A 26,269-nucleotide genomic window follows, 5' to 3' on the forward strand; every position below is an offset into this window, starting at 1 on the left:
TCTACACGATGGACCAGCGAGATGGCCATGGGATGGTTATAGCTCCTCTACAGTAAGGCCCAGCGCTGGACCACCAAGATGGCCATGCGATGGATGAGGGCACGAACTATCGATTGGGCCACGTATAAATGCGTACGCACCATCACTGACCCACTACCTTTGATGAGTGGATGAAAAACCGACACCGTGGACATCCCGCCGCACATAAGCCATCGACACCACTAACCTCTACACGCTGGCCCATCTTAGTGGACCAATTTGATGGCCCATCATGAAGACATACAGCTGTATTTTAAATGCACTTGCTGCACCTGTTTCCATTACTTTAAATAGAAATATATCATAAAAAAACATGTTGTCAAGCAAGATTTATATTAGAGAACAAATGGTAGACAGATTTGCTAACCATAGGGCCCACATTCCTGTTCAAATCGCCATACTTCAAATTGGCAAGTAAAAATTCTCCCTCTTTCTGACTACAGTTTTCATATGCCTCAATAAGGGAGTGTGGGGTTTTATATACCTCAGTTATTGCTAAAGCTTTTTCAACAGACGCGCCTTTGAGCTGAAGTAGAAGCTTGATGAAAGTCTCTGTAACCGTTAGAGGCTTCGTTTTTTTAGACGCCTGGTTGAGAAATGAGAATGTCATTAGGTCGTCCCCTTGTGGTTCTCTGTTGTATCCTTTTAAATATTTATCCTGAAACAAAGAGTATATTTCTAAACAAAAGCAGCTGATGTTACTTCCTAAAACCTGTTATTAGATCATAATCAAAATGCTCTCTGTTAAAAATATGAGGGTAGTCAATATTTGACTGGAAATAAATTAATACAAATTTATTTACATAGCAGCTGGCCGTTAACCCTTTGAACGTCATGCCTATGCGCTATAGTTCAAGATGGTGCCAAAAATGGCTCACGAGCAAAATACAGATTTGCTGCGGTCGAACAATGCTCGCGCGGCCGCCGCGCGATATCGTGACACGCTACTATCGGAATACACGGAGATTGATATTGGGCTGTAGCCGCGCGCGTCAGTTGGCGTCATTGGCGGTCAAAAAGTTAAAAATTAGAAAGCATTGCCATTTTTTTCTACAAATCTCTTGCCAACTTTAATTATGCATAGATTGCAAGGGCAGTGAGAAGATATAGAAACTAACCTTATACTCTATAGTCAGTCTTTTTGTCATCATTGCTAAAAACCGTGCAGAGTTCTTCAATGAGTCTGTCTCGTGCACTTTAAAATTATCCTGCACCCTCGTGTTCTGCAAAGCTTGCATCAAAGACTGTATTGGCAGACCCACATGTTTATTAGAACCATAATTCTCAACTAGATAAATAACATTTTTTAATCCAGACTTCCTTAATCTAAACTTCTGCTCATGGAATCTGCCATCCTTGATGCTAGACCCAAGATCATCCATGCGCTTTCTTTCTACAACATATGGAAGAACAAGTTCTTGGTCCTTGTTGACTTTATGCTGAGCCACCCATGTGAAGTCTCCGACTTTTAAACTTCTGTACTCATGTTTTAAGTCTGGGTATTTCTTGAACTGTGTAACTGTTGGATCATGTTTGTTTGACAATCTGAAACACGACATAAAATTTAACTGAGGCGATGGAAAAGAAGTTATGGTCAGTCACCAACTGGTTGAAAGTTAGGCAGCATGAATCTGATTTGTATCATTATAGTAAGTCAACATGTATATTTATTAGTGGCGGCGCGTCACAAATATTCGTAGGGAACCCAGAGATTTCCTTTTCTCCATGAACCGATTGTGAAAGTACTCAATGGGCTGGAATCAGACAAGCCGGTAGGAATCGAGTTCTTTGCACGATCCCCCACTGATATAAACTAGTTTGTCAAAATAACTTCAAGATAATATTACAATATCCTGAAGTTTATCATTTTTTTAATACTTTGGAAGTGTACTTACCCACTTGTTTCACATTTATCAATTAACAAAATGATATCAAAGGATCCAGGAAGCATTTCAATAGCATCCAAATTTTGTATCTCTTCCATGGGAGATTTTACAGCTTCTCTCACAATTTGCCCATCAATGTCTATATCTAATTCTACATCTGGCCTCTTTCTTTGTGGACTGGCACCATTAAAAATAATGTCATTAGCTGTAGGAGTATTGGCATATTCCTTTAAAAGTTCTTGTGCCTTTGAAATTCCTTGGTTTGTTAAAAAATACTCAATTTTCCTACCATTTTTCCTTTTATCAACAAGCCCTTTAGTGACTAATCTTGTCATATTACTCCAGGCTGTGTAGAAAGACTCTGGCTTTGGCCTGGTGAAAGATTCTTCACTGTGTTTTTGTGCTATATCAATTAGATCTTCCTTTTTTAAAGCTGGAGTATTAGGATTCTCTTTTAAATGTTCAAGGAGTCCAACAAGAATAGCATAACTGCCAGACCGGAATGCTGGCTTGTATACACCCCTTTGTTTCTTTTTTGTAGCTTTGGGCTTGCTACTGCCAGAAGCATCACTGCTTTGTTCAAGATTTTCTAGGTTTTCTGACCTCAAATTTGTGTCTACAGAACTGTATGAGTTTGAATTACAGGGTACATTAACTGGTGACTGTGATTCACAGTCAATTCTCACAGGACTATCTAGGTCATAAGTTTCTGTGTCAGAGCTCCTTGGAGAAGATTTATTTGTGAGCAAATTTTTGTTATAATTATGTACTTCCAGCCGCTTATCCAAATAGGCACATAATTTTTTATCAAAACCTTTAAGAATGGCACACTCAGTACCACTCTGCAAAGGTAGGGGATACTTAGAGAGCGCAATCAGGGCTTCCTTCACAACCGGCTCGAAATTACTTTCATTCTCAACGGCTTCTTTATGCAATTCTTCCAACCAACCCTGAAAAAGAGGATTTGGCTTCGCTTGTTTGAAGGTGATTCTGCTTCCTTGAGGTAGTGCGTTCATTTTATCACATTATAACTAAAAATTAAAAGGAACAATGAAAACAAAAGATGAAAATGTAAGTAAACCTGTATATACCTGTAGTATGTGTTGCTTATGAAAATACCTACTACTTTTGTTTACCTTCCTTAAATTAGAAGGATGCAGGCATGGTGTACCTTATCCAACTCGGATTATGATTCATTGATCGCAGCAAACCTTTCTTTCGTACTCATTAAATCTATAATTAAACAATAACATAAGTAAAAATAAAAACAAGCTATTTTTGTCCTAACTTTTTTTCAGCTGCCAGCCTGCCAGTTGAAGTGTCAATGTCATTGTAAACGTTCAAATATGATAACACCTTTTTTAAAACAGACCAAGACGACCAAGAGCCTTTCGTCTCCATGCTAATATTCATGTAATTGGAAATATATATATATAAAACAGTCTTAAATAAATCCTTTTTCAGTGCCAAAGGTAGTAAAATTATTTTCATACACAGTACGGCAGACACTTTACACAACACACCTTTTGTTTTTGAACATCCGTTTAACACACCGCTCAAAAATAATTTCAGAAAAACTTGTTCAACTTTACACAATACTAAATATTAAAATGTATTTTACTAAAAATAAATAATTCATTTATTCATATTAATTCATATATATATATCAATTATTTCGATTATTCAATTGACAATTTGGACTACCATATTTTTTTTTTTTGGTTTTCCCTAGGTGTTTCAATTACCGATTGATTTAACAAAATGGAACGAACAGCGTTTGACGGTAAAGTGACAATTTGCAATAGCCGCCATCGCCCGCCATTCGTCGCGACGAGCCGACGAGTCGATTTGCATCGCATCGACAAACAAAAATGGTTGTTGCGTCGCCTTGGTCGCCTTCGTAAATCGCATTATTAATGGTGATGTGTAACCAGTTGCAGTGTTTGTGATATTCTTGTGACGAGCAGGAAAAAAACAAATGCAAAATGTTGGAAATTCCGTTAATGACAACGGATGAGGTAATTGAATATAGATCAGTGAAACGTAGCTTTCTTTTTACGGTGCAAATGTTTTCAATTCTGTGTTTCGCGTTCAGGTGATTGAATTAGATCCGGAACAGTTACCGGCTGGAGATGAAGTGCTCGGTATTCTGCAGCAAGAGCGCTCGCAGCTCAGTGTTTGGATCAATGTTGCGGTAAGTAAACCTAACCTAAAAGTCATGTAATCAAACTGTTTTTATTGCCCTACGTACACTAAAAATAATCACTCGTTCACTAAAGAACGTTGTATATTTACATTATGGAACTATGCGGTATTTATGAATTGCCTAAATCGTTTATTTATACTAAATAACGAATATTGATAGCATTTAATCTTATACCAAACTAGGTCATAAATATGTACTCATAAAATTTTGTGGTGTATATATTCTATTCCTTAACATTATATTGAAAACATGAATAACACGATGAATGATATCTTATGTGTTCAGCTTGCCTATTACAAACAAAAGAAGATTGATGACTTCCTCAAAATCCTGGAGGCGTCCCGTGTGGACGCCAACATGGAGTACCGGGATGTTGAAAGGGACCAAATGCGAGCTCTCGACATGCTCGCCGCTTACTATGTTCAAGAAGCCAATAAGGAGAAAACCAAAGATAGAAAGAAGGAGCTGTTCACAAAAGCCACTTTACTGTATACCATGGCCGATAAAATCATCATGTATGATCAAGTAAGTATGGCACATAAAAATGCTTACACACCAAAAACCATAGCTCGGACTTGTAACTCAAAAATAGAACAAGATGTTTTAAAGTTGTGTTATTTACAGTGTTTTCTATTTATTTTCATTGGTGCAACAGACAAATGTACAAAAATATATAGAACTTGGCAAAAACAGACCCATAAAGTGGAAAGTAAAAGATTATGTAGTCATTTCAATTAAAATGATTAGATTTCATCAATAGCAGTGCTGTCGCGTAATCACTGATACTGCTTAAATCATCTAAAATGATTATCAAGGCCTGATAAGTGATATACTTATACAAATCTATTGCCAAGTCAATAATTATCTCGTACTGATCTTTTAAAAAATTTCAGAACCATCTCCTTGGCCGAGCCTATTTCTGTCTACTTGAAGGAGACAAAATGGAACAAGCAGACGCTCAATTCAACTTCGTACTTAACCAGTCTCCCAACAATGTTCCCTCTCTTCTCGGCAAAGCCTGCATAGCCTTCAACCGCAAAGATTACAGAGGAGCACTGGCGTTCTATAAGAAGGCACTGAGAACCAACCCTGATAGCCCTGCGGCATTGCGGTTAGGGATGGGGCATTGCTTTATGAAGTTAAATAATCAGGAAAAAGCTAGGTAAGGAGGTTATTTATGTTTTGGTTCTTAATCTTCTTTGATATTACATACAAATATTTTTGTGACTCAATCATTCAAGAAATTAATTTGTTTCTCATAATTAAATTTACGTTAAAAATGTGAAAAACAAGTACTGTCTCATGGAGGGTTTTGGTCTGGTTGGAGGAAGTCTTTGCCAAAGGGCAAGCAGACAAAGAATGCAAAAGTTGAGAGATAATAGAGAGATAATGTGCAAACTGTCTGTTCTGTAAATAAAGGCTATTTTATTTATTTATTTTACTGTTGAATGATAGAGAATGTGTTACTTATAACTTTGTTCTCAAATTTACTTGGCAGGACATCCTACTGCTTTTTTGCAGAGCCAATTAATTATTTATTAAAGTGTACAGTTGCTCCATTCTTGAGAACATGCTTAGTTTTGTATAGGAAATATTCTTACTAGACAATATTTCCTATAGCAAGAATGTTCTTGAGAATGGCACAATTTTAGTAAAGTGGTTGTTGTCTTGTTTTGCCCACATAAGATACATCTTGCTTAGAGCTTTACAGATATATTAAAACATATTGATGATAAACAATACAAGGACTATAAACATGTTAAAAACATTTAAAACCTGCTCCAATAGGGAGTATTACTGCAATGTTCTGCCGTGAGAGAGCAGAACTATCACATATCTAAACCATAGAGTAACTTATACATACTATGCCTGAAACAGTTTTTTGAGATGCTTTTACTATGTCATTGATGCATCAAGGCGGTTTGTTTACAGACGCCTACCGCGAAACGTGATCTTTATTGCTTGAATTAGCAAGAGTTATACAGAGGCAAATAACGAAACTTCGATTTTCGTGTTTCGCGGTAGGGCCTCAGTATATGCTAGAGGCGCAGAGTTTTCGTAATATCCTCTATTGAAAATCCTAGAAACGGAACTAAATTTTATGTTTGTCTCGAGGAGTTCTGTAGTTCATATAACGTATAAATTAATTTATTCACAGGATGGCTTTTGAAAGAGCTCTACAGTTGGACCCACAATGCGTGGGTGCGCTAGTCGGCCTATCCATCCTCAAGCTTAATCTACAAGAGAATGAGTCAAACAAGATGGCTGTGATAATGTTGTCCAAGGCGTACGCCATAGACCCCAAGAACCCCATGGTGTTGAACCATTTGGCGAACCACTTCTTTTTCAAAAAGGTGAGGCTTCATTAACTGGTATCTGGTTGTAATAGTCTACTAAAATCGTATTTAATTATAGGTTTACTCAGCTTTTACTTGTTATTAAGACCTGTTCACCAAAATATATTTGTGGCATAGTTTCTTAGAAAATTACTCACACCTGGAGTTAATTCTAGTTAACATTTAAAACTTTCGCGTTTTTAAATTTTGTTACCTTTACATATTTCCGAGGTTTCGACGCAGAATAAATAAATTTGCGACAGACCCGGTTTTAAATGGTTTAAAATTCTAGTTACTAATTCCATGGCATGATAAAATGAATGATTCATTAAAGCAAGATACAAAATAAACACAATTAAATTATAAAATGTAGTTAATTATTATTATAAAAAATGCCTAGCATTTCGATTTTTTCTTTTACCCTTTGAATGGCAACCCTTTAGTGCGCAGCGCGTCTTCGTGAAACTTGTCGGAATGCACGAATGTTGTTATTGGGGTGAAGCCGTGCGCGTCAGTTGACGTCTTTGACGGTCAAAGGTTAAGAATTTTTTTGCCTACTTTATTGTTAAATCCATTTTTTTAACCAGGACTACAGCAAAGTGCAACACTTGGCTCTTCACGCGTTCCACAACACGGAGAACGAGGCCATGCGCGCAGAGTCGTGCCACCACCTGGCGCGGGCGTTCCACGCGCAGGGCGACTGCGACCAGGCCTTCCAGTACTACTACCAGGCCACGCAGTTCGCGCCGCCCAACTTCGTGCTGCCGCACTACGGCCTGGGCCAGATGTACATCTATAGAGGAGACACTGAGAATGTAAGCAAACAGAATTTGAAATAGAGCTGGATTGTCAAATAAAATTTACTGTCATATTTCGACGCATGATTAATACTTTTAGAATGTCAGTTTTATCCTTATTCTTTCACTGATATGTGTTAAATTTCTTAAATATCAAAAAGTGGCATGGCGCCATCTTACCGGGCATCGGTTAAAGTTGTGGCGCCGACGCTCAAAACGATGCCGCCATACCTTTGGCCTTTGATCTATTAGATGGCGCCACTTTTTGATATTCAACAAATTTAACACATGAGTGAAAGAAGAAGGATCAAAGTCAAATGGCGTTCTAAATGTTTTAATCATGTGTCGTAAGCTGACAGTAAATTTACTGTGGCTACAAAGTTTTTTTTGGAAATCCACCTCTATTTCAAATTCTCTTTGATGTAAGTGACATTGTCTGGGGTAAGGTAGCTTAATCCATAAAACATTGAATATTATGTCAGCCGAAAGACTCTCCTAAACGAGACCTAGCTTTCCAACAACACAACATTTCAAACGACATTTCCATCTTCACCACTTAGATGGCTGGCAGTCCTCAACTGTGTGTTTCTCCAGAAACTTCCTACCTCGCACATATAAACGGTGGAATGAACTGCGGCATTCAAACCTTGAATAAAACAGCGTACTCCCATTTTTAATGCCGCGCAAAACACTTGCATCTCCTCTGGTGTTGCAGGTGTCCATGGGCGATGGAAATTCCTTACAATCTGGCGATTCGTATAAAAAAAGACACGATTCGGAAACTTCTACTTACTAACCAAAAAAAGTGGTAATCAAAGCATAACACATTAAATAAATGTTGCTCTCAACGCTAGTTTTACGCTATTGATTTATTTCATGGAACATCACTTGTCTCATCATAGCGTATTCGTATACACTAAAGATCTTTGATTTAATTTTCTACCTTAGATTGTTAGCCATTAAGCCTTAACTACAATAATCACTTTTCAAAACAGGCTGCCCAATGCTTTGAGAAAGTCCTCAAAGTTCAGCCCGGCAACTACGAGACCATGAAGATCCTCGGGTCGCTGTACGCCAATTCAGCCTCGCAGTCCAAGAGGGACATAGCCCGGCAGCATTTGAAGAAGGTCACCGAACAGTTTCCTGATGATGTGGAAGCGTGGATAGAATTGGCGCAGATATTGGAGCAGAATGACTTACAGGTATCTCGTTCTCTCTCTCTCTCTCTCTCTAGTCATTCATTATCGTGGCTCACAGCCTATTTGAATGCGTAACACCAAAGTGCTGTTAATGTTTGTTTTTGGAATAAAATACCGTGCTGCTGATACTCAAATGCCGCCCGTATTAAAAAAAAACCAGCCAAGTGCGAGTCGGACTCGCGCACGAAGGGTTCCGTATCAATAATAAAAACTGCAAAAAAATCACATTTGTTGTATGAGAGCTCCCTTAAATATTTATTACAGTACATATGGGGCTACTTTATAGCACTAGTGCGAGAAGTAGCATATTACGTTACTGTGTCGAACATTTAAAGGGCCATATGTACTGTAAAACGTTGTACGATACATGTGCGAATAGGTAATTCGCAACTCGTGTCGATTTAAAACACTCCCTTCGGTCGTGTTTTAATTTATCGCCACTCGTTTCGAATTTCCTATTTTTCGCACTTGTATCGTAATGTACTATTTTATACTATTTGTTGTTACAGCGGCAACATAAATACATCAACTGTGAAAATCTCAACTATCTAATTATCACAGTTCATGAGATACAGCGTGATGACAGACGGACAAACCAACAGACAGACGGACGGTCAGCGAGTCTTAGTAATGAGGGTCCCGTTTTACCCTTTGGGTACGGAACCGGTTGGTTTTCACCAAACAAATAAAAATATGCATAACAGTCAGGTTAAACTGGTTACGTACATACGTAAGGTTATTTGTAAGAGCTGCAACTGGACCCATGCTGAATACGCATCTGGTCTTTGGTAGCCTTAAAAACAAAAATATATATAAAATAATAAATAAAAACCGTTTATTTCAGATCACTGATCCATAACGACTATTAGTATAAACTTAAAACTATGTTAACTGGGTACTAAGAGAAATATAAAAATAAAATGTATATCATACCTATAGTTATATTAAGTTTAGGTCGTCTATTTTGTCGTATTTGTGGCTTGTAAAGTTCTCGTTGCTAACATTTTATAAAATGTTTCCAGGGATCCCTGAATGCATACAGCACCGCAATGAAGATCCTGAAAGAGAAGGTGAACGCAGACATCCCTGCGGAGATATTAAACAACGTAGCAGCCCTGCACTACCGGCTGGGCAATCTACATGAGGCCAAAACTTACCTCGAGGAAGCGCTAGAAAGGTACTTGATTGTTTGGGTCAAAATTTTCGTTGTTTTTATTATATTGTATTGTTCAATACACTAGCAGCTGAAAGCGGATGCGTGTATATCACTGCACTTTTTTTTTGTACGATTAATGTTCATATTGATAATTTTAAATGTTTGTCAAGTCTGTTTTTAAAACTATTCACTGAAAGAGCATTCATCACTGCTTCTGGTAGTTTGTTCCACTCGCGCACGACGCGGTTCTATAGAAAGTGCTTTCTTGGATTGCTTGTGTTGGGAACGCGAGTAATCTTTAAGCTGTGGCCTCTTAGACGATGTTTCGTGTTTTGTTTTATGTCCCCAGAAATGTGACGGGAGTGTAACGTTTTGTATGGGATGATTTTTACTTTTTAATTTTTCTCAAGTAAAATATAATCTACACTGAAAGAAATGTTTGCATAACTGTAACAAAATTTTGGTTACTGTTTACACAAAAATTGGGACTTGCGAACTATGTGTTATATGTTACAAAACCGTGTTTGGCTATCAGTGTTCAGGTACTGGGTATACACTACAAAATAAGTTTGTAAATTTATGCAAAGTTTATTTTCTTATAACCGTAGTTTAGTTATTTAGTAAAGTTACAAAACCAGTTCGGCTATCTATTTTTTTCAGTGTACAGCTATAAAGACATGCACTACTTGTTTATTTACTTCATAAAAGACACCAATACGTGACAGGTCAGAAACACGAACGAAAAGAATTTTGAACCGTTAACCGATAGCAGTAACTGGACTTCTCTCTATGTTCAATTTATGTATCAAATTTTAATAAGTTTTTGGCAAAGTAAAATTTTTGGTACAAGGTTTTATCGCTGACTACTTTTTCTTCCACAGGCAACTACACATCGAGATAATTCTAACATTCCTAAACACAATTAGTTTGCGTTATTTTATCACGGAGTTCTCATGGCCACCTCCTGTCCCCATCATCAGATCATCATCATATTGCATTGTCATCTGATTTACATATATATGCCAAATTTCTGCTATATCTGAAATCGGGAAGTGGGTCAAATTTAGCTTGCAAGATTTAACCCACACGTATTAACAGGGCAAGCAAATAAAAGCTTGTTAAAAATCTTAGTGCTTATTGGCTATAAGAGGCTGGGAGAAATGAAAACGTAGCTGAATGCTGGGTGGATCTGTGCCTTCGATGCCTAACCTGTCAAAAATGACAAAATGGCGGATTAATGTTTGAAATGTCACCGTATTTAAGAATTATTTCGCTTAAAATTTAGTTTTTTACTCAAAAGTGTGATGAAAAACGTTGTGTGTGCCATGGGCGGTACAAGAATTACGAACTAGTGTTAAGTAAGCCCTTAGGGCTTAACTATGTACTAACAATTTAATCTAATTTTGTTTTCAGGGAGAAAGTAGACGCGGAAACTCTAGACGCCCAGTACTACAAGTCCATAGCTGTGACCACCACGTACAACCTGGCCAGGCTCAACGAAGCGCTGTGCATGTACAACAAGGCCGAGAAACTGTATAAGGATATCCTGAAAGAGCATCCCAATTATATTGATTGTTATTTGAGGTAAGATTGTCAAACAAATGTTTAGTATACTATATTTTATTGGCACCTTTTTCGATAATCTTCTTCTTTTCGTGTCGAGGTTCCTTTTTTTTTATACGATGGAAGCCCAATAGGCAGCGGTGTTGACAGCCCTGGCTGTCGCGTCCCACAGATCCAGCTCCCAGCAGTGATGCGGGCATGTGGGGCACGCCAGTAGATGTGCCATGGTTTGCGTTGCTGTGTCGCAGGTACATTGAGTCGAGGAACATTTCGCAAATTCATCAAAACACAACAACAATATTTAAATCATATTCTAATTCGGAAAGAGGTTTGTGTTCTTGCTACCTCTAAACAAGTAGCTAAATATAAATGAGAAAAATGCTTTAAAGGAAAAGAAAAGGTGTCACTTTCATCTGCCTACTCCAAAGCCAAAATTCCTGTTGGTTTATGTGGTGTTAATTATTTTTAATGTAATGGCCTACCAAAAAGTACTAGAAGCCTAGGATTTAATTTGAAAAAATCTATACTCTGAACATACATCGGGGTTTTCGGTGCGGGAATGTTTTCGTGTATTTATAACTTTGTTTATTGTAAAATAATTACCAAACTATGAATTAAAAATAGACAGTAAGCTCGAAATGCGCTTAGAAATATTAAAATAGTATCGGTTTTTATAGGTTTTACCTATTTTTTTGGCTAGTGTAAAACATTCCATGTTGAGTTATAATAGGGAGTATTACTGCAATGTTTTGTGACCAGAGTGCAGCTCTAGCGCACATCCTAAACCATGGAGTAACTTATACATACTACGCCTTAAACAGTTTTTTGACAAGTTTTCACAAATAATTTGTTGCGAATAAAATATGACATTGATGCAACAAGGCGGTTTGTTTACAGCTGCAGTTCTCTCGCTCCCCCTACGCCGAGTTTTGCGTAATATTCCCTATTACTTGTGCCGTTCAAATTATTTTTTGATTACCAGATAATCTTACTAATCCTGCCAAACTTCTTTTTCAACCTAGCGTTTTCTCGGCCTAGCGCCAGGGTCCGCTTTCCTACTTAATCTTCTCCACTTTTCCCGGTCTTCGGTATCCTCAGATGTGAGGACTAATGGCACAAGATGTTGACAGGCTGGGTTGCATGGCGCGCGACAAAGGGCAGATCTACGAGGCGTCGGACTGGTTCAAGGAGGCGCTGAAGGTGAACACGGAGCACCCCGACACGTGGTCGCTGCTCGGCAACTTGCACCTGGCGCAGCAGGAGTGGGGCCCGGGCCAGAAGAAGTTCGAGCGCATCCTGCAGAACTCCTCCAACGCCAGCGACGCCTACTCGCTTATAGCTTTAGGTCAGATTATGATTAGATCATCACACTGGATGAGATCATGGTTCCCATCGTCCATCACACAAAGGGTATCTCCCAAGGATTCCACGACGACCGAACGTGCGCTGCTTTGTCGCAGTAGTAGTTTAGTTACTCCATGTTTTTAATATGAGGTATAAATTTCAACCCAAACCTATTGTAGATCCATCTAGTGCAGAAAGTATGATTAATTATTTAACGCAAGTGTCATTACCAGGATGATGCTTAAAACATCTCACACAGATGAAAAAGCCTATTTAGTACTATACCCGGTTTATGGTGGTTTTCTTATTTCTAGACTTAAATTATGGTACAGATTTTCTGAAATTATTTTTACGCGTAAGATTCTAATCTGTTAATATATATGTTGCATATAATATATAACAGCTCATAAGATACTATGTTTTGGTAATGTAGGACGATCGGCCACCCCAATGTAGGCGAGCGCTCATATTATTAGTTATTACATAGATTTGAACCTTAATACAATCACGATACAGTTGCTGTTTAAAGGACATTGTTGCTTTGGACAAAGAAGCAATGGTTCAGATTAGGGTCTGTGGCCTAAAAACAATTTAAGAAAATTCATACTATAAGAATACAAAATAAAATTGAACCCTCAATTTTACCATGTCTTTATCAGGAAATGTTTGGCTCCAAACGCTACACCAACCGTCCAGAGAGAAAGACCGAGAAAAGCGTCATCAAGAACGAGCTTTAGCCATGTACAAGCAAGTTCTGAAGGTCGACGTCAAGAACATCTGGGCCGCTAATGGCATCGGCTGCGTTCTTGCACATAAGGTAGTTAATCGGCCCGATTCGAAGAATGAGATACGATAACGATAAGTTCTGGTTTAGATAAGTTCTCATTTATAACCTTTGTACGTCGTATAGAAGCAGATCGATTTGGGCAACCAATGTGAAGTTGACGTAAGAAATATCGTAGATAGATCTTATTGGTATCGCAACGGAATCGAAATAAACGTCAATTTTGACATGTCGTTTAGTTATCGATCTTTCCAAGATCTAAAATGTGTCTTAATCATTATTTGAATCGGTCAATATTACATTTCATCTTAATATTTGAAAGGATTGTTATTATACACGTAAAAAAACTAAGTGCTTTTCTATAATACCACGTTTTTGTACAGGGTTGTGTGAACGAAGCCCGCGACATCTTCGCCCAAGTGCGAGAGGCCACGGCTGACTTTCCGGATGTTTGGATGAACATCGCTCACATCTATGTGGAACAGAAACAATACATCAACGCTATCCAGATGGTAAGTTCTCAGTTCACTACTCGATTCGTTACATTCACTACTATAGTATGAATTATCTGAGATGATTTTTTGGCCTCAAATCCTAAGTTGTTATACAAAAGGCAATGTTTCTTTTGTGCAACGCGGAGGCTACCAAGTTTTTCACTAGTGACTAGGATCAGGACCATATAAAAGACAGTTATAGCGTTCTACTTATACTCGTATATTCAAAAAACAGCTATTCAGCTATGTGTTACATTTGTGTAATGTAGTATTAGTGAGAATATTCGGAGGTAACAAAAAGCTGTTACATAAATTTGAACCATATGTGTAGAACGCTAAAATTGCCTTTTAAATGGGCTTGCTAAAATTCCTTCTCACTAATGAGAAATTAGGTAGCCACCGCGCTGCACTAAATACATAATGCCTCTGGTTTAACAGCTTATGGTTTTAGGCCAAAAAATCATTTCAGATAATTCATACCATAATATTATTTATTGTACCTATACACTCGTAAGGCCCCATTATATAAAATTTTCCTATTTTTAATTTAAACGTTGTTGTATACTAAATTAGGTTGAATTTCGTTTGTTTGAGAACGTAATTAAACAAAACAAAAATTATACTTTAAATCGTTCATGAAAGGCTTTAATTAGATTGACACGGAATGTATACGAGGATACATGTTTGACTTACAGTGAAATCAACCATACTGAAATAATAAATATACTTGTAAGAGTAATCCAAAAGAAAGGACAAAGGTTAACCGAAAACACAACACAGATCCAACCAATTTAAAATTCAAAATGCCTTATATTGTTGCAATAAGATTTAGAATGTTAAGTTAACTCTGTCAGTGATACTTATTCCCCGATCCGAAGCAACGAGAATTGATTATAATATTTAAAGTAAAACGAGCTCCTTATTCAGACATCCAAAACAGATGGCGCACTATGCGGCCACTGAAATGTCAAAAGACAACTTTTGATAGTCAGAGTTACCGCAAATTGCTATAACGCCATCGTTTTCCTCTCAAATTCGAAGCACGAAATTGTCTTAGATTTTCACATCTCATTCGATCACTGTATTTTTGCTAATAGTATCCAATTGTAATATAAGACTGTTTCCTGTATCCAGTACGAGAACTGCATCCGCAAGTTCCGCATGCACCACGACGTGGAGTGGCTGACGTGGCTGGCGCGCGCGCACGGGCTGGCGGGCCGCCCGCAGGCCGCGCGCGCCGCCCTGCTGCGCGCGCGGAGAGTCGCGCCGCACGACGCCGCCCTCTTGTACAACGCGGCGCTCACGCTGCGGAGGCTCGCGTCGCACGTCTTGAAGGACGAGCGGAGTTCTTTGGATGTCGTGTTGCGAGCGGTGCACGAGTTGCAGGTGTCGCACAAGTGAGTATTATCAACCTGTACTGTTATTTTAGCGAGGAATGAGCCGATCTCGATCGCAAGAGCTGCCTTATTGCGAGACAAGAGTCGCGTCGCCAGACACGGCCCTTTTGTACAACGCGGCGCTCACACTGAGGAGGCTGGCGTCGCACGTCTTGAAGGACGAAAGGAGTTCTTTGGATGTCGTGTGCACGAGTGCACGAGTTGCAGGTGTCACACAAGTAAGTATTATCAACCTTTTGAGCTTATTTTAGCGAGGATTGAGCCGATCTCGACCGCAAGAGCTGCCTTATTGCGAGCCAAAAGAGTTGCACTACACGATGCAACTATACAATTTAATGCTTACGGATGAAAGGAGTCAGATGTAATGTTGAGAATGGTACGTGAGCTTTAAGTATCACAGAATTATGTATTACTTTAGTCACATTACTATCTTTATCCTTTAACTGCAGCCAGTTTCTGCGGTTCAAAGATGTTTTGAAGCGGCATGTGAAGAGAGGTTATATAGAACCAAAAACTTGGTAGACTAGCTGGTGACCGTCCACAGTGGAGGCATATTGTGCAGACGCAGGTGCTTGAATTCGAAACCAGGCGACGCACAGAACTCGACGCTAAGCGTGACGAGCTTATGGCCATGACCGAGGTTTTCCCGAGGGTATACAGTTTGGGGTTCTTCAAAAAAGGAGTGTACAGGTTTTTAAAGGGTCGGCAACGCGCATGTAACACCTCTGGAGTTGCAGACGTCCGTAGGCTACGATGACTGCTTACCTTCAGGCGGGCCGTATGCTTGTTCGCCACCGACGTAATATTAAAAAAAAAACCGTCGGAAGGGCGCACATTCGCTGCTAAGATTGGCTACGTCAGTCACCTGAGAGCGCACTAGCGACACTCCGCGGTAGAAAGCAGTCGCCGTGGCCGTAAACGACTCGGAAACGATGATGACGATCGTTATCCTTTAGTACTACGAACCTCGCGTATCTGACAATCAGACTGACCGACGTATAATGTGGAGCGAGAAGGGTACCACATGATACCGTTTGGCTATATAATGGTGCGCTGACGTTGAAGAGATTGGCTTCACATGTGTTGAAAGATGAGAGGAGCTCGTTGGATGTAGTGTTGAGAGCGGTACATGAGTTGCAGGTGTCGCACTAGTAAGTTTTTTTCACGTAATTCGCGGTATCATTTAGTAATATTAAACTCGTGGTCTATCAGACTAACCACAGGCCGGTAGGGTTGCTTTACTACGTGCAATATTCTTTGGCATGAAATAATTATGTATACTACACTCTTCTGGGGAGTCTGTAGGATTTTCGCCTTTAGCGGAACCTTTTTGATTGCTCGCGACCATTGTCGCTATTATTTGAGTAACGTTATACGTTTCCAACTGTATAACGTAATTCATACATAGTCTTTATTCCCAGATACTTCCAGCGCCTGGCCTCAACAGAGAGCGGCGAGGGCGCCGAGCGAGCTCGCTACGAACCCGCGGCCGCCGCGGCCGAGGCTCGGACATGTGCCGACCTGCTCTCTCAAGCGCAGTGGCATGTGGCCAGAGCGAGACGGCAACACGACGAGGAGGTCACCATGCGCGACCGACAGAGAGAGCAGAGGGAAGCCTTCAGGAAGCAGCAGGTAGATTTTGTAATGGTTTTAGGAAGTGGCATGCATCTTCGAAAAATCAGGATGTCCTGACCTGTTAGAAATAATGACAATTATCGCATTCACGGGTAAGTACGGCGATGATTTATTGTGTAGTCAAAAAACTTAATTATAGAAGAGTTGTTTTGTCTATTACAATCTATAATTTTTGTTTTTGTAAAAGACAACATTTTACTGATGCTATTTATTTTTACTTTATCAATTGCTCCATTAAAGAAAAACCTAATTCTAACAGGAAGAAGAACGCCGCCGCCGCGAAGAACAACAGCAAAAGAGCACCGTCGAGCAACTACAGAAGCGACAAGAATTCAAAGAGAAGACCAAAAACGCTCTGCTCTTCGCCGACATGCCGCTTGAGGAGAAGAAGAAGGGAGGAAGGGGGAGGAGAAAGGACGAATATGTGTCTGATTCGGGGAGTGGCAGCGATCGGCCTAATGAGGAGAAGTTAGTATTGAAATTGTTAATTATACAGTTGTTAGGGTTTGATCTTGAAGTTTGCTGAGAATGACTGCTGTATGACGATATGCCGCTTGAGGAGAAGAAGAAGGGAGGAAGGGGGAGGAGAAAGGACGAATATGTGTCTGATTCGGGGAGTGGCAGCGATCGGCCTAATGAGGAGAAGTTAGTATTGAAATTGTTAATTATACAGTTGTTAGGGTTTGATCTTGAAGTTTGCTGAGAAATGACTGCTGTATGACGATATACCGCTTGAGGAGAAGAAGAAGGGAGGAAGGGGGAGGAGAAAGGACGAATATGTGTCTGATTCGGGGAGTGGCAGCGATCGGCCTAATGAGGAGAAGTTAGTATTGAAATTGTTAATTATACAGTTGTTAGGGTTTGATCTTGAAGTTTGCTGAGAAATGACTGCTGTATGACGATATACCGCTTGAGGAGAAGAAGAAGGGAGGAAGGGGGAGGAGAAAGAACGAATATGTGTCTGATTCGGGGAGTGGCAGCGATCGGCCTAATGAGGAGAAGTTAGTATTGAAATTGTTAATTATACAGTTGTTAGGGTTTGATCTTGAAGTTTGCTGAGAAATGACTGCTGTATGACGATATACCGCTTGAGGAGAAGAAGAAGGGAGGAAGGGGGAGGAGAAAGGACGAATATGTGTCTGATTCGGGGAGTGGCAGCGATCGGCCTAATGAGGAGAAGTTAGTATTGAAATTGTTAATTATACAGTTGTTAGGGTTTGATCTTGAAGTTTGCTGAGAAATGACTGCTGTATGACGATATACCGCTTGAGGAGAAGAAGAAGGGAGGAAGGGGGAGGAGAAAGAACGAATATGTGTCTGATTCGGGGAGTGGCAGCGATCGGCCTAATGAGGAGAAGTTAGTATTGAAATTGTTAATTATACAGTTGTTAGGGTTTGATCTTGAAGTTTGCTGAGAAATGACTGCTGTATGACGATATGCCGCTTGAGGAGAAAAAGGGAGGCAGGGGGAGGAGAAAGGACCGGCCCGTGAAATTGAAGGAGATACAATAATAATAATAAAAAAATACTTTAATTGCACACTACATAATAAAACTCAAGCAATATTTTAAATTACTTAATAGTTAAGAAAAAATATTGCTTGATTTTTTGTAAATCGAGCCCAACCAAAGGGACTCGAAGGAACCGTCATAGGGGAGCCGGAAGATAGACACTGGCATTCCATGATGGAATTCCATGGATCATAAGCGTGTTTTTCTAGTGTTTTTTAAACTATTAATTTATTGACACCTCATTGAACACTCATTGAACGAACCTTATGTTGCTTGCGACGTGTGTTTCAGACGGGAGAGGAAGAAGAAGGAGAAGGGGTCGCGCGGGAAGGGCAAGAAGCGGCGCGAGCGCGGCTCCGGCTCCGACAGCGACCGCCCGCCGCACAAGCGCGGCCGCGGCCAGGCAAGCTGCTCTACAGTCGGCAGCTTAGGAGCTGGCCCTCAGCGGCTTGTCCATTGCCTATTGTTAACTAAAACGGCGCGTGCCACTACCTGCAAAAAAAGGGGCCGTATGATTCTAATTGGCACCTGAGCGCGGGCTAGTCCAACGCTCAAAAAACCAGTGCAGGTGCGCTCTCCGATAACGCGCGTTTGTTACGCATATCGAGGACACATTTTAGGCTGGTTCGGTAGCGTACGACTCGCCGGCACTCAGTATAGGGACCACACAAGCACTCGCAAATTATTTTTCCATTTGTTCATTTTGAATCTTATTTCAATTACCATAGGAGTTATAATTAAATAACCGGTTAAAGTGACCGGGCCCTTTTTTTGCAGGTAGTGGCACGCGCCAAAGACAATGGATAAGCCGTTGAGGGCCAGCTACAAATCTAACGACTATACCTCTAAATTCCTATTTCTGCCGACGCTCCCCTGAAGAGTGTCGGCGGATTGCTTGCGCGCTTGTGTACTCTGCGGCGGAGTACTGCGCTCCAGTATGGCTGGGGAGTGCACATACCAACAAAGTGCACGTCAAACTGCACGAGACCATGCGCTGCATGTCCAGCACTATCAAATCTACTCCGGTCCACTGGCTTGGCGTACTAAGCCATGTAGCCCCGCCTCACACTTCTTTCTGCTACCCTCCTCCACAACGTTTGGTCTCTGGAAACCCGCTATAGCGCCAAGCACTCCGCACCCTCGTTGGGCTCTGGCAAACTTACACACCGGCAGAACCACAATGCTATGAATAGGGTCTAATGTCGTTAGGCTAGTTCTGAACACTTTGTCAAAACTGGATGCCTATAACGATATTTTGAATGATAATCAATAGGCGTTGAACCGAAAATAATATTATTTTCCTTATATTTTATTCCTTCCTTCATTCTTACAGAAAGAAAAAGGGGGTAAAAAAGATAAGGCATCCAAAGCGGCCGACGAGAAGCTCAGCGCCAAACAGCGGCTCAAGATTGTCTCGAAGGAGACTATTTCCACGTCCGAGTCGGAGTCTGACGCAGGCAGTCGCCGCTCGCGCAGTCGCAGTCGCAGCGGCAGTCGCAGTCGCAGTCGCAGTCGCAGTCCGCCCGCCAAGGGAGGGAGGAAGAGGATTATGTCCAACAGCGATAGTGATAGGTATTGCAGAGTACATTATTGCAGAGGCCGGGAAAGAGCAATTCGTGGATGAGTTTCGAAAGAAGACGAATCCACGAAATGCTGTTCCTGCCGAGGCATATATAGTGGTTTTCTACAAACATGCGAGGAAATAAGGTAAAATAATCATCAACCAGCACTCAAATCGAACCTTCACGTCAAAAACGTCAAAAGCAATTTCCCTCTTTAATTATTTAAAAAAAGTTAAAGGCACAATTTATTCTACCATTCAGTACCATTAAAATATTCGTTCATTCAATATAATTGTGCAATATAAGTTGTAAGTGCACGCACGAGATTCTTAAAAATATGTATAAGTTATATAGTCTTTGATTTTATTAAGCAGTATTCGCACAGCTTGAAATGATGCCCGAACTAAGTTGCTTTAGTTCCAAATGATAATTCGGGTGGTAGCCAATTTTTCTTTAGAACTAAGTTGACGCTCATTACAGGTCTTGTTTGGACTCGTGTAACTTGTGAAGTGTTTTAACCTTTTCAACGCTGTTCCACACGTGTCAAGAAATGCCATGGACGCCAAAAAGTTAACTGGTGAAGAGCGAATATGAAGCTTAACTGACAGTAGGAAAGTCGCTTTGACAACGTCCGCCATAGCCTTTTTTATGGTCATTGGCGTCGCGGGCACGACAGACGATGACCGTTTTAGTGGTCTTTGGCGTTGAAAGGGCTAATATTTTGATGTCAACTTTTAGCTGATATCCTGTACTATCATTTAACAATTAAAAAAACACCGGTCAACTACCTCGTTTTCGAAATAAAGATAAAATGTTAAAAAAAGTAATTTTTTGAAGACAATTTTTATCTTTGTTATTAATTCTCGAGTACTTGTGGAAAATTCTCTGTGACATTTATGCTTTAAATTTATGCCCTAATTCATAAGCTATCGCATGGTTTACATTTTTTAAATGTGCGATAGATAAATGGACAGATAATGGTACATTAACCAAGTGCAGTAGTGTTTGGCGCCATAAAACTTTGAAAGGGTGCATTTTTAAAATGGTTGAGAAAAAACATAGGTAGGGGGGTTGATTTTTCGATAAAATTCATCGTACTACACGTGGTTAATGGCTCCACTATACGTGGACAAACATTGTATAAAGTCAACTGCAATGTGAAGTTGACTTTACGTACATCGGTCGCGTTACAAAAGAAAAATCAAATATGCATTTTTGTTTATCTTCTTTCTGACTGACATTTATTCCTCTACAGATCACGTTCCAAAAGCCGTTCGAAATCCCGCAGCCGATCTCGCTCCGGTTCAGCCAAGAGCCGGTCCCGATCCAAGAGCCGTTCGCGGTCCAAGTCTGGCTCACGCTCGAAGAGCCGCTCCCGTTCCAAGAGCAGATCCCGGTCGAAGAGTGGTTCAAGGTCGAAGAGCCGGTCGAGGTCAAAGAGCAGGTCGAGATCGAAGAGTCGCTCAAGGTCTAAGAGTGGGTCAAGGTAATAATTCTAGATTTATTTATATCACGATAAAAGCTAAGTAATAGTAATCTATTATATTATACAAATTCCCATGATGACTAGTGTTGGTTAAGACTCGAGTAATTTGAGCTCTCTGCTTTAAGACTACTATGCTTTTAAGCTCATATAAATAAGTTAATACTTGAGTTATTTTCAACTTGTTAGAGGTATCCATGCCAAAATACGGCTTTCTAGCACTAACGATCACGGAGAAAAGCCGCGGACGGATAAACGGAAGGACATAGCGTAACTATCAGGGTTCCTAGTGGACTACGGAACCCTAAAAACTAGCATTTCAAGGAAAACTAAACAATGCATAAATGATATAATTATCTATTGACGCTCGTTTGATGAAGGCAGATTTTTTAATGCGATTGAATTGCAGGTCCAAGAGTCGGTCAAGGTCGCGGTCCAAGAGCCGGTCGAGGTCACGGTCGAAGAGCGGCTCGAGGTCACGGTCAAGGTAAGTAGCAACATTGACAACTTATTTGCAGAGATACCTGAGGGCCTACCACGAACATCGAATTATGATTCTTTGTCTATATCCCTGTATACTCGTAGCACCAATATGAAAGAGTGACAGACAGGGAATAGTATTTTTGATCACAGTTGCACGAAAAAGAGCTTATTTCATGCAGGTGTACTGAAGGCCTATTTTGCTCTCGCGGGAGTTATGAACTGTGATAAAAGCTATAACTTCCTAGGGAGTTTTTAATATTTTAGTTTTTTTTTAATGTCTCTAATTCATAAAAAACCAAGTAGCATAAATGAGATTTATTTTTAAAATACTGACGGATGTAATTTAATATTTTTCACTTACTCCCCCTCGTTGTATAATGTACTATTATGCAACTGTTGTATAAGGGTTAAACAAGGCGAGTGGCGTGGGTGGGCGTACAATGTGAGCCAGAGCCGCAGGCACGAGCATTTTTAGACTTACTTATTCAACGTTGCAAACAACATTTTTTTCTACGATTACTGACTTATAAAAGTTATTAATAAAATGCAACCATTAATAAGCCAAAATTACTAATGAGTGTGAATTGAACGAGTGTAATAATTTCTTAATTCCCTTGGCACATAATGTTTTTTGTCACATCTGTGAGGGGAAAAAAAGGAAAATAAATAATAAATTAATATTATAGAACATTCTTACACAAATTGACTAAGTCCCACAGTAAGCTCAATAAGTTTTGTGTTGTGGGCACTCAGACAACTTAAATACATAGAGAACATCCATGACTCAGGAACAAATATCCATGCTCATCACACGAATAAATGCCCTTACCAGGATTTGAACCCGGGAGCATCGGTTTCATAGGCAGGGTCACTACCCACTAGGCCAAACAGGTCGTCAAATAAAGTAATCTCTATATATACCAATATAAAGTTAACTCTAAAAATCTCAACCATTACAGTCCGTGACTGTACATGCATTACTTGCAGCCCCCGGTCCAAATTTAGGATTTACGGTCGCATCGCAAATCACGCAGGTGTAATAACACCTTTTCCGAGCAAGGGTGGTAAAATACTACAGCATCAAGACGATATTTAAATAGTAAACGGTTTTCTTGCTTTAATTCCAGATCAAAAAGCAAGTCCCGTTCGAAATCCCGCTCCCGATCCAAGAGCGGGTCTCGATCTCGTTCCCGCTCCAAGAGTGCGTCCAGGAGCGGCTCGTCGCGCCCCGCCACGCCCGTGTCCAGGAAGTCCGTGTCGGCCAGCGACGACGACGACTAGACCACGCTGCTCATGCGGGAGGCGAGAGCCTTCACAAGTGTATATAGGTTTACATTACTTTACTGACATACGAAATAATAGCAAGTTTTATAACAATGCGATGCTGGAAAAGACAAAAATACTAATTCTGAATACTTGAGAATGCTTGAATTGCTCATTCTGAAAATCATCCATACTTCCATATCCGACAATCGTAATATACGCGGGTGCGTACCATCGCCCTTATTACAAATGGCATAAGGTCTACCGATGGAGAGTTAAGGGTATTGCTATGTTTGTATACCTTAATAAAATTGTACACTTACAGACACGGCCAGCGAAATAATTCCTTATTTTTGAATTATGAATATTGTATATTTTTTGCAAGTCACTAAAGGCACCGGTCAATTCTAGATAATGACGTTAGAAAACCTCTTCTTTCACACACTAACACATGTAAGAAAGTACAATGAGTGTTGGTAAAAAGTAATTATGCTGCTACTAAACCACTTAAAAAATACACCGTCTGTATATTCGTTGATCGCGCTTATGAATTTTTGTAAAAATAGAATACCAAATATTTTAAACCATGACAGAATCATCTAGAAAACAAAACGCGCTGATTTTTTTGAAATGAGTATTTAAATTTGTGCTATTCACCAACTTTTTCCCTGGCTCCAAAATCAGAAATCGTGGACTCGTCGGCGCAGATTTCTCTGTCTCAAAAAGTGATAATAATATTAATAATTAGCCTGAAAGTTCTTCCATCTCGTATTGCTCCGTAAGGTCATGCACACAATACATCGTGTATATTCATGAACAGCCACCACCATATTCAACCTAGAATTGTTATCTTACTCAGTTACCTGTGTTTCTTTTGAATATAATATATATATGATTGTATGTGTCATTCGTTCTATTCCATTCGCCTCTTAAAATACGAGGCCTATTTGAACCAATCAGTATTGTTTTACATTACTATGTCAATTCAGAATGTCATGTCTTACCCATTTATTTACCCTATGTACTATTACCTACGGAACTATCAACTGCATATTTGACATATTTCTATAATTTTACTGTAGATAGATATTTTATTATTGACCTTTCTTCCCTTACATCTGTGAATACCTAAAAGTGATATTTGTTTGATGTAAGGGTCATACACATACTTAGGTTCTAATTTGTCTTTCCTGTTACTGAAAATTAGGGACTAACCCCCTTATTCATAAACGTGTACTAAAGTTACGATGCCGCTGATCATCGTTTGTCCCTTTCCGACGTATTGGTATGATGGAAAGGGACAAACGATGATGTTACATGTCTTTAAAGGTTCCCAGCAAGCTCGGTTCTCCATACAAACGTAGTTACGCTCTCATTTTAAAACGACTAGCTAGATTGCTCTGAAACTTTGTACTTGCAATTAGATAAAGTATATCTAGTCCTGTAGTGTGTCCTAGGGTTAGTGTTGGACAGCCAGCTAAGGTCTGAGAAGCATATAGGAGAATTAGTGAAGTCGTGCTTTTATCGCTTGAAGGTTTTGTACCAAATTCGTAACCTCCTAAGCGAGGAAATCCGTAAGTTGCTGTGCGAATCACTAGTTCTCTCTAAGTTGAACTACGGAGATATAGTGTATGGGCCACGACTGCTGGATAAGACGCGCCGTCTTATCCAAAGAGTCCAAAATGCCTGTTTCCGCTTTTGTTGTTCAATCCCGCCGAGAAGACATATTACGCCTTACTTAAACAAAGCATCCATATTAAATATGTCCTCTCGTAGACATCTACATCTTGCGAATCTTCTATTTGGCGTGTTGAATAGCGAAAGGCCCGGATATTTGTACTCCAAAATACGTATTTCCTCTTTCCATAAACGACACGGTACTCGATCTACCAGACGATGTCTTTTGTTTCCACAAACAACCGACAAACCGTTGCTTTCACAGGCTGTTTTCGGTATCTCGCAACCAGGTGCTGGAACAATATTCCTCCACCTATTCGTCATATGAAAACCAAGCAATCTTTCAAATTTCATTTAAAAAAATACCTTTTGGAGAAACAAACTTTGGGAGTCCCTCATGGTTACCTGGTTGCTGATTACCGAATTTAGTCTTCACTAATACTATTATTTTATTTGGTTTTAGTAATTCATAATGTATATAAAATGATTTTCTTCTTATAATTACACTTGACACTACGTATTACTTAAGCATGCTAATCACACTGACACTTCAATATCATAACTTTGCAAGTACTCACTTTCAATGATAATTATGTCACTAGTTTTATAAACAAGGTATTTAGGTAAGTACTAACTTTGAATATTGCATATTTTACACTGTATCTTGGTTGACGTGATCTGGTCCTGGCAGAATATCAGTGCCTCTCCCATAGGGTGAAGCGTAATACTGAGCCAGAACCCTTTTGTTTTGCTGCGACGCACACAACATTTCCTATATGTATGGAACAGTATTATTTAAATGTGTTATTTTTTTTTTCTCTTTCTACTACTATTTTGTATAAATGTGTATTTCTCTCATATAATTTTGTATTATCTGTTTTTTTTTGTCATTTTATTAATTGTATTTCCTGTGTGTATTGTGGCAAACAAATAAACGGATTATCTATCTATCTATCTGTAATTTGTTTATGTAGCTTAGTTCAAAAAAAAATACAGCGAATTTAAGTTTTTCATATAAAACTTGTTTTTGCTATATTTCGTTTGTTTTATAAACTGGAGCTATATAAACTAATTACAGGACATAATATACCTCATGTCGTTACATGTGCATAGTTTCATTACAGTCCAACTCGTAGTTTAAAAATGAGAACGAAACTCCGTTTGTATGGGAAGGTGAAATTCGTCCGAGCTTGCCGGGGACTCTTAAAGAAAGGGATCTTAATATTCTTAGTGCATGTATTTATTTAGACTTGTTAGAAGACCTGATCTCCCTGTGCGACGAAGCCATCAAATGGCTGACTGGTCTTTGTGTTGACATTTATTAATTTTTGGATATTATATGCTTCTGTATTATGTTATGCCATACGATTAAATAAATAAAGAATGCAGTGTCTCTGATTTTCAGGAACATGAAAGTTTTTTTTTGTTTAATAATCTGTGTATTGTCCTGTAAA

General features: G+C 39.6%; 2 protein-coding genes across 3 annotated transcripts; one reads left to right on the top strand and one right to left on the bottom strand.

The window, feature by feature from the left end:
• Window positions 1-355: 355 nt before the first annotated feature.
• LOC133523018 (crossover junction endonuclease MUS81) lies at window positions 356-3,255 on the bottom strand. 2 transcript variants are annotated; one of them, XM_061858519.1, is made up of 4 exons: window positions 3,062-3,255; window positions 1,935-2,956; window positions 1,158-1,584; window positions 356-697 (listed from the first exon to the last, which is right to left on the bottom strand). In XM_061858519.1, exons 2-4 carry the CDS (start codon window positions 2,939-2,941, stop codon window positions 359-361), a joined length of 1,773 nt encoding a protein of 590 aa, XP_061714503.1. In that variant the 5' UTR covers window positions 2,942-2,956; window positions 3,062-3,255; the 3' UTR covers window positions 356-358. The 2 variants fall into 2 exon arrangements, with proteins under 2 accessions (XP_061714503.1, XP_061714502.1); XM_061858518.1 differs by having other exon boundaries at window positions 3,049-3,255.
• A 513-nt stretch (window positions 3,256-3,768) lies between these two features.
• Window positions 3,769-24,381, top strand: LOC133523020 (RNA polymerase-associated protein CTR9 homolog). Its single transcript, XM_061858521.1, has 20 exons — window positions 3,769-3,943; window positions 4,021-4,119; window positions 4,417-4,656; window positions 5,025-5,293; window positions 6,290-6,485; window positions 7,055-7,282; window positions 8,260-8,466; window positions 9,486-9,640; window positions 11,033-11,203; window positions 12,313-12,527; window positions 13,186-13,343; window positions 13,694-13,822; window positions 14,939-15,201; window positions 16,623-16,833; window positions 17,096-17,319; window positions 18,639-18,750; window positions 19,681-19,919; window positions 21,165-21,395; window positions 21,802-21,879; window positions 23,003-24,381. Exons 1-20 carry the CDS (start codon window positions 3,911-3,913, stop codon window positions 23,154-23,156), a joined length of 3,612 nt encoding a protein of 1,203 aa, XP_061714505.1. The 5' UTR covers window positions 3,769-3,910; the 3' UTR covers window positions 23,157-24,381.
• The last annotated feature ends 1,888 nt before the right edge of the window (window positions 24,382-26,269 follow it).

Source organism: Cydia pomonella, chromosome 11 (assembly GCF_033807575.1).
Source record: "Cydia pomonella isolate Wapato2018A chromosome 11, ilCydPomo1, whole genome shotgun sequence".
Lineage (NCBI taxonomy): Eukaryota > Metazoa > Arthropoda > Insecta > Lepidoptera > Tortricidae > Cydia > Cydia pomonella.

Bases quoted from the DNA above. Each gene is read 5' to 3' on its own strand.
- LOC133523018 (XM_061858519.1), bottom strand. From the start codon at position 2,941: ATGAACGCACTACCTCAAGGAAGCAGAATCACCTTCAAACAAGCGAAG. The intron at 1,585-1,934 runs GTAAGTACACTT...GTCGTGTTTCAG, and splicing joins GATAAATGTGAAACAAGTGG to ATTGTCAAACAAACATGATC. The intron at 698-1,157 runs GTTAGTTTCTAT...TCTTTGTTTCAG, and splicing joins GACTGACTATAGAGTATAAG to GATAAATATTTAAAAGGATA.
- LOC133523020 (XM_061858521.1), top strand. From the start codon at position 3,911: ATGTTGGAAATTCCGTTAATGACAACGGATGAG. The intron at 17,320-18,638 runs GTTAATTATACA...CGTGTGTTTCAG, and splicing joins GAGAAGTTAGTATTGAAATT to ACGGGAGAGGAAGAAGAAGG. The intron at 21,880-23,002 runs GTAAGTAGCAAC...CTTTAATTCCAG, and splicing joins GGCTCGAGGTCACGGTCAAG to ATCAAAAAGCAAGTCCCGTT.